Source organism: Pipistrellus hanaki, assembly GCF_964339955.1.
Source record: "Pipistrellus hanaki genome assembly, chromosome: 11".
Classification (NCBI taxonomy): domain Eukaryota; kingdom Metazoa; phylum Chordata; class Mammalia; order Chiroptera; family Vespertilionidae; genus Pipistrellus; species Pipistrellus hanaki.
The window spans coordinates 10,181,040-10,198,524 of NC_140513.1; the positions used below are offsets into that span (position 1 = coordinate 10,181,040).

The 17,485-nt window shown below is 46.4% G+C and overlaps 1 protein-coding gene across 3 annotated transcripts in view; it reads right to left on the bottom strand.

Moving 5' to 3' along the window:
• Positions 1–8,168: 8,168 nt before the first annotated feature.
• Positions 8,169–17,485, bottom strand: part of ASTN2 (astrotactin 2) — a 700,862-nt gene continuing 691,545 nt past the window's right edge. For all 3 annotated transcript variants that reach the window (XM_084898878.1, XM_084898877.1, XM_084898876.1), the window contains one exon: positions 8,169–8,985. In XM_084898878.1, the coding sequence (XP_084755004.1) occupies positions 8,748–8,985 (238 nt within the window). In that variant the 3' untranslated portion in view covers positions 8,169–8,747. The remainder of the gene's footprint in view (positions 8,986–17,485) is intronic.

Sequence of the window (17,485 nt, forward strand, 5' to 3'; positions counted from 1 at the left end):
AGGACTTGCTCTGTAAAATGCAGTGTCAACCATTGCATCATGGGGTATGAGATATAGCTCAGCACATACTGTGGCCTTGGAAAGTGCTCAATGAATGGCAATCATTGCTCTTCTTGTGACCGAGTTTGTCATTCTAATCTGCATCCCCAGGACACCTGCCTCTCTGGCCAACGGGGAGAGGGCCGAGCTCAGCCTTACATTTGGACAGATTTTTCCAGTTCCTGCTAGGTCTTTCCGTCCCCTTGGGCTCCACGGCAACCCCAAAAGTAGTCCTTTGGCAAAGGGGCTGCTCTGCAGATCAAAAGAAAGACCCCAAAGGCTCACACTAGAGACCCCGTGTGAGTACAGATCCAGCCTGTTTCCTTGTCTACAAAGTACAGATGGGAGCTGTTTCCTTGAAGACTCCAATAAAAATGGTCTTGAGACAATGTGGAACCACATGAACCCATATTTCTGACCATCTACCATGTGTTTTGACCTGTATCGGGCAGACATTAAACATGGCTCTACCAGGAGTTTATATCTTAGGAAGAAAGAGACACCTAAAAGGTTAATGAGAACTCAGTGGATTAAGAAGAAACAGCACAGAAATATGGGGATTATGAGAACCAAGTGCAGAAGCCCCTACCCTGAATTTGGGGGGCATGGTTGGAGTAGCTTTCCTGAATGAGTAACAATTCTCTCTTGAGAGCTTGCTTTGTAAGCCTCAATATCTATCCTCTACACATACACAGAGTTGGCTACTCTGCTTCCAGTTGTGGGTCCTGAGGGCTTGAGAAGCCTGGACTATCAGAGCTGAAGGGGTCTCCAGTGAAGGTCTAGTCCAAACAATCTCTTTATGAAAAGACACTGAGGGCAGCACTGGGGAGGAGCTGGCCCAGGGTCTCACCACCTGTCAGGGTCAGAGGTAGGTCCAGAATCCGAAATCTCAACTTCCCATTGGGGGGCTCGCTGACACCAGAACTTCAACTCCCCCCCACCCCCCACCTCATCATCTCTCTGTCTCTCTCTTTCCTTCTCTAACACACACACACACACACACACACACACACACACACACACGCATGTTTGACCATCAGAGCACACCTGTGGCCCTTGCCCTCTCCTGCTGCCAGCTCCCATAAACCAGGAAAACAGAGCAGCTTGGCTTCTGCTGCAACGTGTACAAACACATGCAGCAAAGTTTCCAAAGGGAGACAGACAGTGAGTGCCATTCAGGGTCAGGCAGTTTTATAGGCAGAAGCCCATTAAAAAGCACACCCCACACACAAAGCCCACAGGTACCCCCCACATAGAGCCCATGAGTACATCCCCACACAGAGCCCATGGGTAAATCTACACACAGAGCCTATGGATACACCCCACACACAGAGCCTGTGGGTGCACCCCACACACAAAGCTCATGAGTACATCCCCACACGGAGCGCATGGATAAATCTGCACACAGAGCCTGTGGGTACACCCCACACACAAAGCTTGTGGGTTGTGTTTGGCTGTGGCCTTCTCTTCAGAGCCTGGGTATTCTACGTTGATGGTACAAATGGGAAGGGCCGCTCTTCTCAAGGGATTCTAGGCTTTCATGTGCCTCCTTCAGGCTCCCCTCATTCTAGGCATCAAGCTCCATTTTCCTGGATGAGCTAACTTTATTATGCACTAGGTCCAGTAAAAGGCCACGTACAGAAAGAATCTTTTCCAATCTATGCCCTTGCGTTGTTCCTAGTCCTATGGGGCGGTGGGAGGGAGGTTGGGAGGGGGGCAATGCAATTGAGAGAGAAAAATGCTGTAATAAGGCAAGGAGTCCAGAGACAGTTACCTTCTTCTGGGAGAGTCAAAGGGTCTCAGGGAGCCAGTGAACACGGTTTCTGCTGAATCTGCCCAAACTGGAAGGGCATTCCCAGCAGAGAGAGCGGCATGTGCAAGGCGGAGAGGGGGGAGGTGGGAGAGGGCATTTTCTGAGATTTTTTTCAGTGCGCTGAGTATAAAAATGACAACAACTAATACTTATTACATGACAGGCACTGTTCTAAGTATCCAATGTGTTGACCCATTTACTTTTCACTAAAACCTTGTGAACGGTGCTGCTAATTTCCCAACTGGCAGAAGAGAAAACTGAGACATGGAGAGGACACTTGTCTGAGGCAATGGACCTTTAACAACCAGTGGCATCTATGACCTTAAGTGTGAGACTGGGGATGTCTTAGGGCAGTAGAGTTGGCTGGTGACCCAGGCTCTGCTCCAGCCTTGCTGGAACCTTATCCTCTTCAGACTGGCCTACTGGAGCCACTCATTCTGCCTTTTCAACTTCAAAGGGAGGTGGTGCCGGAAACCAATCATTGTCTCACTAATAGAAAGAGGCTGGTCAACCTTGAAGCTCTGAAAGGTCAGAGCCAACCACACCCTATCTAATTGAGACAATAGTAACTGAGGCAACTTCCCCATCTTGTAATCATGTAAATCCTTACTGATATGATAATCTGCTTATTACCTGCCTAAGGGTTATGGGTGTTTCCTAAAGCTGCTTAAGAGTAATGGGTGTATCCCATAGCAGTCTCAATAAAAGGGATAGCAAGGCCAGAGCCTAGAGAGTCTTCCCACTAGAGGTTGACTCCCACCTGGCCCCCCATTTGTCCCAAATTAACTCTTTTCTAGTCTCTCCTTTCATTTTAGTGTGTGGCCTCCTCCAGAAACCGGACCCTGAGTGGGCCCTAATCACGCGGGTCGTGTTAAGAGTTCCCACAAAGTGGTGAAGAAAAAAAAAAAAGGGAGAGAGGTGAACCAGGGTTCCTTGTACACGAATCATCATGTGGTATAACCCCTCATGTCCATGGCACATACGTCTTCCCCATGTGGAGGGGGCATATGAAGGCCCTCAGGGGGTCAATGGCTTGCTCATGGTCACCTAGCCACTCTGCTACAGAGGCAAGGCTAAAATCCAGAGCTCCCCACCTGAGGAGGCAACAGAATATGGTAGTTAAAAATCTGGGGTCATTTGAAATCTGGATTGAAATTTTGGTTCTGCCACTTACTAGCTTCCTGAGTCCAGAAAATTTATTAAACCTTCTAGGGTCCAATCCCTTCATCAATAAAATGGGAATTATAATTAATATAACACAAAGTTGTTTTGATTAGTATATAAAACATTACATATGTAAAGAATCTGGCAAATAGTAAGTAATCAATCAATTAAATGATAATGGTAATGAAAATAAAGGTGGTGGTGGCAGTGGTGATGATGATGATGTGAGGGAGGAGGAGTAGAGGGTAGGGAGGGGAGAAGATGATGACAATGGTGATGAATCCAGCACTCTTTCCATAAGTCTGGTACTCTACACTGGCTTTGCACAGCCCCTCACTATGGTTCACACACCTGCATTTGGAAGTCATAACATATTTGTGCATAGTTACACACAGGCCCATGCAGGATTTCCACATAAAGTTGTATTTTTGGCTCTAATATGTTCCAATTACTTTACCTGCATGATGTAAATCATGCCTCATCTATGCACTGTATTGAACCCATGTGATTTATCATCTACTTCATTCCCCAGTCTAACATTCTGACACCAGAGGGAAAAGGGAAGGTAGCAAGTCCTATTGACTTAACTTCCATAATACCACTCAGATCCAGCCTCACCACAGCAGCATCATCTCCCTCTAAAATAACACTCATCTAGTCCCTCTCCTACCCTAACTATTCTACCCACCCTATCCTACCTATCCTACCCTGTACTCTCCTATCCTAACTTATCCTATCTTATCCTATCTATCTATCCCATCCTAATCTAATCCTAATCCTAATCCTAATCCTAATCCTAATCCTAATCCTATCCTATCCTATCCTATCCTATCCATTCACCATGACACTGACTCTCCCTTTTACTCTCCTGCCTACAGCCAGGAGTCTCTTCAAAGTGCTATTCTGCCCACGTAACATTCTTGTGTTCAATTCAATGCTTTCCAATAGCCAGTGTGTATGGCTCTGCCAACCTTGTGAAACACAGCCTCCACCGTTCAGCCCACACCAGTCGCTCACCATCCCATAAACTGACATGCTGGCCTCTCTACTCATGATGCCCCTTTCATACTGCTCTTCTCACTGAACTCTTATCCACCCTTTGACTGGGAAGGCTTCCCTGATGCCTGCCTTCCAATGGCCAACATCATTGCACCCATCCTTTCTCCTGTACGTAAGACATTATAATAACTATTTATTGAGAGCTTTTGTTTTCAAGCACCAATGACTTTACATATACATTATCTAATTTAATCTTTCCAACGGTCCTTTGAGATAGTGTTTATCCCCTTCATAGGTGAATCAAGTGAGGTATGAGAGGTTAAGTTAACCTCTAACCTGAGCCTATTATCAAGTCTCAGGGTCTAGCCCTTCCCCACTGTAAATTGCACAGCTAATATTTAAACCCGGATTGGCATGACTCCAAAATATCTGATTTTCTCACACGGTATTTAGTTAGCTAAGTTCTGGGACTTCCTTAAGGGCAGCGTCTCAGTCCTGATCGTCTCAGTGCCCCAAACCTAGAAATTAGCACGCAGGTACAGGCTGGAAGTGATAGGAATTTAGCTTTTGACTTAGAATGAAGAGGGGGCATTACCCACATTTGCCCACAGAGGCAGTAAGCACTGTGCTCACCAGTTTGAAATACTTAGTCTGCCCAATTTGGGATCTCAGTATTTCAACATCATTGCCTACTAGCTTTAGGATTTGGAACAGGTTATTCAGCCTGCCTAAACCTCCATTTCTTTCACTGTAAGACTATGAATAGCACATGACTGTGTTGTACATAGTTAAATGAGATACACATGTAGAGTCACTGATATGATAAGGACACCATAAATGGCAGTTAAGAGCATAGGCCTATGCAGTCCACTCTTTGTCATAAACCCTACCCAAAAGAAAACACTTTCTGACCACACAGAAGATGGCAGTCACCTAGGGGAGATTTCCTGTGCACCCCAACACACACTTCTGTGTTTTCACAACTTCCTTGTTCAGTGGTGGAAACCACACGAAAAACCCAATTTTTGCCAGCACAGTGGACATGAGCTCTGCTGGCCTTCTCCACAGCACCACATGAATCAACGTGGCCGTGCAGTGGCCAAGGTGGGTGCTGGACCCAGCAGCCTCATTTGCATTTCAAGAAGTTTTCTTTTTCCAATGAAACATTTTGTTATTATTTTTTTAATCCTCACCCAAGGATATGTTGTTACTGATTTGAGAGAGAGAGATGGGGGGGGGGGGGGTGGAGAAGAGAGTGAAATACTGTTTTAAGAGAGAAACATCAATCGATTACCTCCTGTTTGCACACTGATCGGGGATCGAACCTGCAACCTGGGCATGTGCCCTGGCTGGGAATCAAACTTGCGACCTTTCGATGTATGGAGCAATGCTCCTACAACTGAGCCACACTGGCCAGGGCTCTAATGAAACATCTTAACAAATTTTTCTAACCTCCATTTCTGTCATGGCAGGGCAAGCAAACACACACACACACACACACACACACACACACACACACACACACCTGTCCAGTCAGGATTCTGAAATCTCCCAATGTATGGCCTTGTGGTGGCTGGGAAGGGCAATAGGCTATAGGCTCCACAGTATCAGGACATGGAGACTGAAACCAGAGGGAGACAGCTGGATGGCATGTATTCTTAGGAACCAGCTAACTTTGGCTAACAGAGCAGCCATCCAGAGGCCACCACTGTCTGTGAGAGGCTCAAAAAAACCACATACTTCTCCTTGGGATTCTTGCTATTGCGTAAGTTCCACCATCATTGCAACTTCTCTTTGAGTTAAATTTTTGATACTATTTACAACTCATACATCCCACTGGCTATTGGCTATTCATTTCGACTCTTGATCAGACTTCCATATATACCTTTTCCTAGTTATCTTCCCCAAGTTCATGGCATTATGTATAATGTCTCTATGAGGAGAAAGAAAATGTGACTGTATATTGTGCTGGATGCATTAGCATTACCCTTTCACTCAGGCCTCACAACAACCCCACCAGGTGGGACTATCATTGAATCCATTGTGTTGATGATGGAACTGAGGTTCAGAGGTCAAATTACTCACCCAGAGTAATAGCTGGTGAATGGCAGCAGTCACATTCATTGGAAAGTTTAACTTTCTGCCACTGATGAGCTAAGTTTTTCTTCAGGTTGGGTCAAGACAATGGAAAGCTACAGCAATGAGGAGACTCAGCAAAGGTGTGAGACCTATGGTTCAAAAAAGGGTATATATGAGAGGAATTTAGAACAGAGCTTGGCATATGATAAAGCTACAGACTGAATGTCTTTGCCCTCCAACCCCAAATGTATATTTTGAAACATAATCACCAATATGATGGTATTTGGAGGTGGGGCCATTGGGAGGTGATTAAGTCATGAGGGTGCAGCCCTTGAGAATGGGATTAGTGCCATTCCAGAGGAAATCTCATAGATCTCCCTTTCCCTTTCACCATGTGAGGACACCAGGAGATTTCCACCTATGAACTAAGAAGAGGGCTCTCACCAGACACCAAATCTGTTGACGCCTTGATCTCGGGCTTCCCAACCTCCAGAACTGTGAGAAACAAAATTGTGTTGTTTATGAGTCACCCAGTCTATGGCATTCTTTTATACCATAACTGTCTAAAAGGTGCAATTGACAAATTACACTGGCAAGTACTTAATGAATGGTAAGTATTTTTTTCTGGTATAAGATGTGGGTTCCTCTCTGAACATACTGTTCCTGGGAGAAGGGTCATCCAAACTGTAGGGAAAATTTATTCAGCTGAACTCCACCTCTATTCTTCCAGAAACGTAAATCCAATAGTCATACTTCTTGAAAGTACACCTTTGAGCTTAGATTGTTGGAAGTTGAGCAGATCTCTAGGCACCTGAGTCATTTGGAAGAATTTCCTTCTGCTTTGTTTCCCATGTGGATTAAAATCTGGAGGTGGAGCAATAACCTCAGGGTGTAGATTTTCAGGAAGGGGTTTGTTGATCTCATCAGCACTCACCAAAATTGAGAAGTAGGCATATTTCTAACTATTTATATTTTACTGATATTCAGTATCTTTTTCCCTCTCAATCCTCAGTGCCCGACTCTCAAAGAGGTGGGGAACGTCGGCCCACAGGTTGTGTAAGGCCTGCAAAATCATTTGGTCTGGCTCTGCAGGGCACTAATTAAATGGTGGGTTATATAATTAAATGTTTGACCAAATACAGCAGGCCAATTTTTAAGCTGATAATTTTGTAAGGCCTGAGGATGATGTTATAAATATTCAAATGGCCCCTGGCAGAAAAAAGGTTCCCTATCCCTGCCAGGTGTCATCCTTACTTTATGAAATACCTGACCTACATCAGTCGGCTCCTCTGAGCTACTGTCCAGGTGTTAGGAATCTAAAATGCCTCCCTGTACTCATTACCCTCCCAGGTAACACATTGGAAGCAGTTCAAGTGTCATTTAAAAGATTTCAGAGGCGGACCGTCTCCCTCAGAACCACAGGATCCAAACCACCATCTCCTGTTGCCTGAAAATGACAACAGTCACTTTCTTTGGGGCTTTCTCCAGTCCCACCTCCACCCCGAAGCTGGCATGGTTTTTTCCTAAAGAGCAAGTTGGCTATATCACTCTTGGGCTCTCAGCTACTGCAAATACTGCCAAACCTTTCACTCGAGACTTCTCCAGCCCTGCCTAGCCCCCAGCCTTTCCGCTAGCTACCTCCTGCTGCAATCTCTATGCTCAATGACTATGCTTGCAGCCCTCCAATGAGTTCTGTTTTCTCAATCGCTTTTGCTCATGATGTCCCATCTGACTGGAGCAAATCCCATCCTTCTTCACTCTGTCTGGCTTACCCTCCCCCCTCTTTTGATCAGAGGTCTCACTCTTTCAGAAAAAAAAACAAAACGATTTTGTCCTTTTGTCTAATGACCCAAAGATGCGTTCAGAGAACCTCTACCCTTCACCCATCGCAGCCCCAAATCACTACATTACTTCTCATTTCCATTGGACAATAAGTTCCCTGAGAGCAGGGAGTTCCTCTGTCTTCCATTCCATGTCCATGCCTGGCAGATAATAGATAATCAAAACATATTTGTTGAGTGAATAAACAGAGGTCCCCTGTTGGTAAGAAACACCACCCAAGCAGAGAGAGAGAAAGAGAGAGACAATAGGAATTTTTAATGCATGGAAAGTCCTGCAGGGACACAGGGAGCAGGAAGAGGCCGAGGCCCTGCAAAGTCAATGCCAGCTGGGAGTCAAGTCCCAAAGACCCACGCTTCCTCACTGCAGCTTCCTCTGGGCTTCCTTCCTGAAGCTGAGGATGGCGGATCGGATCATCTCTCCATACATCTCCTCCCGGGGTCCAGGGCTGGGAGGAAGCTGAGTGTGGCCGCGGGAAGGAAGAGGAGGAAAGGCCGCTTGGTCTCCTGAAAGCTCCTGCCTTGGACTTGACCGCCATCCATAAGAAAACGTTGAAAAAACGAGAGACTTGGATAGAGTCAAATAATATCTTAGAAAAAATAAAAGATAGAGAAAAATGGATAATTCCAGTGTTTACAAAGTCCTCTGTCGGCTATCCACAAGAGAGAGAGTTTGCTTTGGCCTCACTGCCAAGCCTAATTGGCTGAGCCCGTCCTCCGCTGTCTCCCAGCCCACCTAGGCCCCCGGAATCCACGGGAGTGCTGCTCCCCCTCCCACGGAGAGTCTCTGTGCTCACGGAGGGCGGCGCCCCCCCTCACCGGCCCTTGGAGTCCCCATACGTGTTCCGGGCCATGGACACCATCTTCTCCTCGCACGTGATTTTGGTGTCCTTGAGGATGCTGTACCACACCATGCCCGCGGGCCGGACCTCCTCGCTGCGGCAGAAAAGGTAGGGCATGGTGTCCACGCGGCTCTGGATGTGGGCGCTGCGCAGGAGGCTGGAACAGTGGCTGCTCACCCTCTCCAGTCGCCTCAGGATCAGGTGGGCCTTCCTGAAAGGCAGGAGGAGAGTGAGGAAGAAAGAAGCCCCAGTCAAGGGGCAGGTCTTGGACGGGTAAGAATCAATAGACAAAGGAGGCTTTGACGTCCCAGCAATTTCCTATCCATTCCTGACTTGAGTGTGGCACTTCAAACGCCCATTCCAGTATCACCCTCTGCCTCTCCTCTCCAATTGTTCCATGTCAAAAAAAATGACAAGGAGTGATAACCCTTTGCTAAGTAGGAGAGTCCCAGGCATCAGCTTTTTGCCTCCAACACAGTAGAAATTGTTATAATAATGATAACAAGAATAATGACTAAAATTTATTGATACCATGTGTAAGAAGAAATGGGTCCTTTACATACATTTTAAAATGTGTATTTGTCTTTACAATAGCCCTGAAGCAAAGGCTCAGAGAAAAGTGGTATTACTTGACCAAGGTCAAACATCACATTGACCTTGGCATTGGGCATTTGAATGTAGGCCATGAAAACCCACAAGTCCCTCCCTATCTGCTTTCATGCTTCTCTAATTCCCTCCTTCTCTTTTCACAGTCAGGATATTTGGAATCGTATGTCAAAGCCTAGTATATGTGTCCCCAAATCACAGGGTCTCTGCGTGTCCTTGCTCTCACCTTTACAACAATGACGGTGGTCTTACCTTCCTCAGCAGGCTGCGAGATTATCTGAGAAATTTCCAAAGCCTGGCTGGCACAGAGTCAGTGCCCAATAAATGACAGCTACTCTTATAAAGAATTACTATTTACTACGGTGATGTCTCAGGATTAAGGTCATACTGAACAGTAGTCTGAGCAAGAATCACTCTGTACTTGGTGGCCATCATTAGTAATTTACCCAGGGCCCTGTATCCAGCACCAGAGTGAGGAGCCCTGGAGAGAATGAGAGCTGCATAGAAAACTAAAGGATCCTTGAGATGACCTAGTCTGGGGTTTCTCAAAGGGGGTACTGTCCTGTAGAAAGTTCAGCAGCATCCCCGGACCTCTGCCCACCAGATGCCAAGAGCAATCCCACTTGGGAACCAGTGATCCAGTCTGACCTCTCATTACAGATGTCGAAACAGCCTTAGAGAGGGAAAAGAATGTCCTTTTCCCAGGTCAAACCACAAGTCCACGACACTGTCCACGTGCATGCCTCCTGTGGAACCCACGTTTCTTTACATCACCCCATTACCTTCTAGATCCCCAGGAAGCCCGAAGGGCTAAATAACAGGCTCCCCCCCGCTGTCCTCCTCATGGCCCTCCGAGACCCCAGGAGGCAGGCAGTTTTATGACCACAGACCCCACAAATGGGAGACTGTGTTAGGCACCTGTGTGGCGGCTGGAAAAGGGCCGGGATTATGTGTGTGCGTTTTGTGGGCACTATTTATGAGGTGCCTTTCAAAAAGTCCTCTTTGTATAGCTCCCCACTTGGGTGGAATACTTCCTGAGGTGCCAAGAATTCATAGCTTTATAATCGCACTGGAGTGGCCGCATTGCCCTAGTCCTCACCCCCTCTGGTAGACCCCTCCCCAAGAGCAGCCTGGGGAGGCTATTGCTACCCCTTCTCCTTGGAGTGCTTAATCTGCTCCTTAATAGCTCATGCCCTTGGGAGACTTACTTAACGTCTCTAAGCCTGCGTCTTCGCTTGAAAAATGGGGCTGTTGTGATGTCAATGGGGATAAAGTCATTGGTTGCTCATTTATTGAGCACTTAGTATGTGGCTGAGTTCCCCATCCAGTGGGAAAGACGGGCAGATTAAAAGTTATAGCACAGGTGGCAAGGGCAATGATTTAAGGAGGCACAGGACCTGTGCGAAAACGGAGAAAGGTACCTAGGCAGAATTGGGGACATGGGGGCAGGATTGGGTCGTAGTTGGAAGGGAACTTGTGGCGAGCCTCACAAATGAGGAGGGGGCAGGCAATGAAGAGGGCAAGGACATAACAAGGGGCAGAGGCAAAGGCAAAGAGATAAGGGATTCCATAGAAGTTCTCATGGCTAGAATTCAGTGTGTGAGTGAGGACACAGTGGGAAACTGGGGAAGCGGCAGGGGCCAGTCCAGACTGCCTGCTCCCAGAGAATCAACTGGGGGAGGGCAAATCCGGCAGCAGGAATGAAGTAGACAACAAACAGGTACCACTGCTCTTAGGCTAGGGTTTGCTTTTGCTCCCTGTGTTTTTAAGAAGCGACTTCCTCTTTCTGTTTCCTGATTTAGAAAAAGAAAACAACATCTGCCTACCTCATCGAGTTATAGCAATGATTAAATAATACGTGTCAATTATTAGTTAATACATGTAAAACTCCTAGGCGAGTGTTTGGCACACAGTAAGCTCCTCATGTGTGTTAGAAAGTATCACCGTCATTGCTACCACCTCCGCCGCCACCTCCTCCACCATCATTATTATTTGTGTTCTGGTTTAAGCCTTGAGCATATTTATAAGTCAGTGGCAGGAGACAGGCAGACAGAAATGGTAACAGCCTCTAATACAGGGGTGAGTGCTGGGTTGAGAGCTTGCCTGGTGCCATGGGAATATATCAAGGGGACACTTAACCTTTCTAATGCTGTGACCCTTTAATACAGTTCCTCATGTTGTGGTGATCCCCATGCATAAAATTATTTTTGTTGCTACTTCATAACTGTAATTTTGCTACTGTTATGAATCGTAAATATATGTGTTTTCCGATGGTCTTGGGCTATGAGAACCCTGCTAGCGGTTCTCAACCTGTGGTTGTGACCTAGAGGTAGAGAACCACTGCTGTAGAGCCTAAGACCATCAGAAAACACAGATATTTACATTACAATTCATAACAGTAGCAAAATTACAGTTATGAAGTAGCAACAAAAATAATTTTATGCATGGGGATCACCACAACATGAGGAACTGTATTAAAAGGTCGTGGCGTTAGGAAGGTTGAGAGCCACTGCCCTAGAGGGAGTGATCACAGGCAGTGACCACGTTCCTCAAATACCAAAGATGAAATCTTCCTCATGGCAGACAGGACTCAAGCCCGCTGGGATAGGAAGCAAGAGGTGAAGGAGGGCCACCACATACTGATTTACTGGTTCTATCAGCAGGCCAGATTGAGACAGGGCTGGCTTGTGAAAGAGTCAGGGACTGGGAGCAGTAGTAGATGCTACTACTCTGGGAATTATAGAACCTTTGACCAACTATTCTATTCCCAGCACTGTTACCCAATCAGCTGTTTGACATAGTTATCAGACAGAGACCTAATTTCTAAGGGGGCTTTGGAATGGAGAGGAAGAGAAGAGGCAATAAGGAAACATTCCTGTTGGCCTCCTTCCCTCCACCCACCTCCTTGAGTTGAGTTCCAATGTGTCAGTGTCAGGTGACCTTAAGTTTAATGAGAGTCGAGGGCATGACATGGCTACAAAAACTTGGAACGCCATCTCCAGAAGTGGAGAGGGCAGATGAAGGGAAGTACTACTGCTGTCATTCATGCTGGCCGGGTCAGGACACAGTGGAGATCCCCGGTCACTGCTGGTAAGAGGGACGTATGCAAATTGCCTCCAGGTCATGATGATGAAGGTTGCCTCAAAAGCACATCTTCTGAGAAAGTACTGAAAGCAGGAGTGGAGGTGTCCACTGATGGGGGAATTTAAGCAAATGGTTATGTTGTTCTAGTAAGTGAAGACAACTGGCGAGAAAAACTAGAGTCAGGGATGATAATGACTATAACTGATTGAGTACCTACTATGTGCCATCATTCTCACCACAGTTCTAAAGTGTGTGCTTTATTCCCAGGCCTCAGTGGTATAAGTGAGCCTGAATATAATCCTCAACATCAGGCTTGAAATATGAATTTTAAGGCAACTGGTGAAAATAGTTACATTGGGCTTTGTCTCCTCATTCTGTCACAAGAAACTGTGCTACCTTCCCAAGAACCCATTCCTAAACTGATGGTAAGGATGACTTGAGTTTCAACTAACCCAAAACTGTTTCAGTTTGGGACTGACAAAGACTTCAAGATAATATAACTTTAAGACTTCAAGAAAATTAAATACTAATTATCGATGGGAATCTGCTCTATGGGACACTTGTTCAAAGTCACAGTGTGAGCTGTTTGTATTTATCCGCTCTAAGACATCTTCAATAAGAGATGCTACTTCTTTCAAGAAAATAAAAAATACGCCGAATGTGCACATCCATGTGCACAGTCCATCCTGATTTCAGAAATGTCAAAAGATTTAAAAAAAAAAAGAAAAAAAGGGAACTGCATCTGAGATGAAGGAATATGGTCCTGGAAGCCTACGTTTGCTCGTGTTCTCAATGTCCTAGAAATTTCCAAGACCACCAATCCACAATATCTAAGGAAGAAACTAATATAATCTTGGACTGAAAGGACATCCAGGGACACCTCACATTTGATGCACTGAGGACACAGCAGCTTGGTTCACGAATGTGCCATCTCCTCAGATGGGAAACGCTTCTCACCGGGCTAAGAAAGACCCATAAGCGGCATCTGCCGTGGAAGCACGTGGGGCTGACGGCATGACTACACCGGCTAGAGAGATCGATCCCACTGAAACAAAACCTTTTCCAGTGCTTACTCTATTCTCCCTAGTACCCTTCTATCCTCTTAGTCTACTGTAACCGAGAGGATTGAGAGGCCCAAGAGTGGTCAAGGACGTTCAGACTGGAGCCAGTGCTGGTCCCTGGCCACCTATGAGCTCAGATTTTCAAATCTAATAGGAACCATGTGGCTGGGACAGCTGTGTCAGCAAGTCTTTTCTGCACAGATGTTTGAAGTAATCTGTGGTTGCCATGGAAAGCAGGCTCTGGTGGTCACTGGCCTGATAGGTTCACTAGGTAGAAGTAAGAGCTGCCCTTTTATCACTGAATTTTATGGGGTTTATGTGACCACAGATCAGGAAGGTAGATGATTATAGACCATCAGAATTCTACCAGAGCTTATCCCATGATATCTTCAGGATGCTCCCGGGAAATGCTCTTATCACCTGAGCCAGCTTAGTCTCTGAGAAACAGGACATGCTGGGCTGGTGTCTGTTTTCTCGTCCCTATGACCTTCAGGGCTTGCTGGTTCCATGGCTTACCAGCTGGAAGGAGCTTTGAAGTCCAGCCCTTTTGTGTAGTTAAGCTAGGTGCAGAATGGGATGGAATTTGTCCAAAGACACACAGCAAGTGGGTAGCAAAGCAAGGATAAGGACCCCATCGCTCCTGGTCTAGGGCACTCTTGCTCTCTCTCCTATATCTTATGGTTCTATACCTGGCTAACCTTTGAGAGGCCTGGCATATTGGACCATAGGGCTCCTCCGTTTAAAACCAGCTTTTAAGAGAAAGAACAGACTCCAGAAAAGGGCTCCAAGAGCCATCATGACCTGACCTCTGCTGAACTCTCCAGCCTTGTTTTTTTACCTTTCTCACCTTGAACTCTCTGCCCCAGTGAGACTTCTTCGTGACTGAAGTGTAGTCTCTTGCCTGGCCCCCTCTTGTCTTTGCACAGGTTGTTCCTTCCAATGTGGACACCATTCCTTTAATCGGGAGGACTCCTATTCATTATTTAACTCTAACTTTCTTCTCCAGAAATTCTTCCTTCAGCTCCACATTTGAGTTAGCTGCACCAGCTACCCGCATCCAGAGCCTTGTCACTCAAAGTATGCTTTTGGACCAGAAACATCGCTATCACCTAAGAGCTTACTATAAATGAAGCATCTCTGGCCCATCTCACAACGCCAAGTTGATTTGCATTTTCCTAAGGCAGCAAGTGATCCTCACGCACATTGCAGTTTGAGACTCACTGCTCTAAAATCTGCTTCCCACTCTCTTTAGCTACCGTGGTGCTTCTACGTCGTTTCACTGCACCTGTCCGCTGACCAGCCTTTTCCCCGCCAGATGCTAAGCCTTGTAAAGGCAGACGCTGTCTTTTCCACGTGTGTGTTTCCACCCCACAGCACAGCATTGGGCACATAGTAAGCACATTAAATGGATCAATGAACCAATCAATTCATGAAATGAGGGCTCTTCAAGTCTCGTACTATTTGCAAGAAAAATGCATTATTTTACAAGGCTGTTTTTGAGCTGCAAAGACTAGTTTGTGGAATTCAAGTGTTTGCTACTGTGATCTATAGATCCTCGATAGCTCAGACAAACCTACAGGAACCTTGGTGTTGGTGGGGAGTTAAAGAGGAACCCCAGCAAGTGGGGCTCCAAACCACCCGCTCTAGCTTCTCTTGAAACAACTCAGTGGCCCACAGAGTCCACACACCTACTCATCCCATTATGTGATTACTCAATAAGGAATTCACTCCTACTTACAGGAGTGCATTGGATATAAAGGATTGCCAGCTACACAAACTGACATTGTTTGTAGTGGGTTAGGGAGGTAACATATAAGTGAGGCACAGGATACTAAAACTAATAGGCATAGTGCAAAAAATGAAAACATGAGGTGTCAGCGAGTAGAAGTATTAAGGATACTCTATGGTGATGGCATTCTAGCTAAGACCTGGGGTTCTATGTAAAATTTTCATAGAAGATAAATTTTACATGAATGAATGAATAAATAAATAAATAAATAAATAAACAAACAAACAAACACCACTAGACTAGGTGATCCTGATCACTTTGCAGATGAGGCGACTGAGGGCCAGTGAGCACCAGAGCCCGAGGGTTCACAGTGAGCTCACTAGCAGCGCTGGATTGGAGTAGGCTACACATGCCTTGGTTCCTGCTGACATGCCAGTGTGCAGTGTTGGAGGAATGCCAGAGGCCCTCTGGGGACTGGGAAGACCAGAGGAGGAGGGAGCTGTGTGCCCCGGGTGTGGGTTGGCAGACAGCGGCTGGTGACTTGCTGGCCAGAGGTTAGCGACTTATCGCAATCCATTTCCGAGTGAGCTGCCCAGCCTCCCTGGGCAGCCAGGTGGCCTTTCCAGAGGACTTATGTCCCGGAGGGTCATAAAGGGTCCCAAAGGTGTAAAGACAGAGTCAGGAGTGGGACTGGTTCAGCTTCTACCCAAACTTGCTGAGCCCTGTGGCAAAGCCCCATACAGTGGCATGTCTTTCCCTGCAAATAGCAAGGCAACAGTGAGGTGCAAGCCTACCTGCCCTCTTTCTGCTTTTATCTAAAGAACCTTCCTTTCATGAGAAAGGGAGAAAGGTATGGTCCAGGACCCCACAGAACAGATAAGGCCCCACCCAAGGGGAGGTCCCTTTTATCCCTGTACCAGGCTCTGGTCTCTTCTCTTGAAGACTTAGCCTTTTCAGAAGGTTATTGCAATTGTGAGGACTCAGGGTGAGAGTTCCGGGCTGACCCAGACTCCATAAAAAACTGTCCCACCCTGGGCAGCTCATGTAACTCCGGTGAGCCTTTAATTCTTTATCATCTTGAAAGAGGGAGGATACCCTACTTTGTCCAGCTTGCGGGGTAATTTGAAAGCTTTTTAAAGCCCATTAAATGTTTTCAAGGAGTCCTGTGACTCTCCCCAGCAATCCCGATGTGCCCAGAGCACAACAGCCTCCAGGGCCTCCGTGCCTCCCTCCTGTCTGGACCTCTCTGGCCCATGCTTCCAACTGCAGTCAGAGGGATCTCTCTCCCTTGAAGATCTAATAATATCACCCCCTCCCTGTGAAAAACACTTGAAAAGCTTCCCATTACCCCAGGGAGATAATCCAAACTCTTTAACCCTACTTAGCGGGCATTCAGGACTGGCCCCTGCTGACCTCCCCCTTCTTATCTTTTACGGCTCCTGCTGTCACACACTTTGCTCTGGCAATTTGGAAATCCTTTCCGTTCTTACACACACAGTGTTTACCAAAGTGCAGAAGGAGTTCCCCTGAGGCGGGGGAATGGAGTTGAGGTGGTGCTTGAGATGATCATATACCCAGTATTGAACAGCAGTGGATCACACTGGGAAAGCAGCTAGCTCGTTTGTTCACTCTCGTGCCTTCCTCCAGGTTACTTAAAAAAAACACACACACACCTTGGTTTGGGACTGTGTCTTAGCACTATTCTAACACTCGCCAATCTCCCCTTTTAAAGGAAGAGCCTCGAGTTGCTCCAGGATGGAACAAAATTGCGTGGTTTTCCCATTGTATGAATGTTTAGGCTTAATTTTCTATTGAACTTAGATGGTGCTATGCTCCCCTTTACAAGAGGATACAGTGTTTTCTTTTCAAATATATTTGCACTAAAAAGTGAATGTAAGGAAGAGGTAGCAAATGAACACAATATATATGGTATGGTGACATGACAAAAATCATACACGTGGCAGGCAAATGGTCAAACTTCAGGGGAAAAACCTAGCTGTACTGTAATATCATCATCTCCTCTGAGCATTTCCCAGGGAGTCCCTCTGCTCCAGACCCTCCAATCCTTCTTTCCCTCCACTTGCCTGACCCCTCCTCCCCTTTGGGTCTCAGAGTGTCAGCCCTTGGGAAGCCTTCACCAGGTGTCTATGCCTCACCTGCCCAAAGGGCCCTATTATTTTGCTGTCATGACACTTACTATTCCTATTCTGTGCTACTGCTTGTTTAATTAC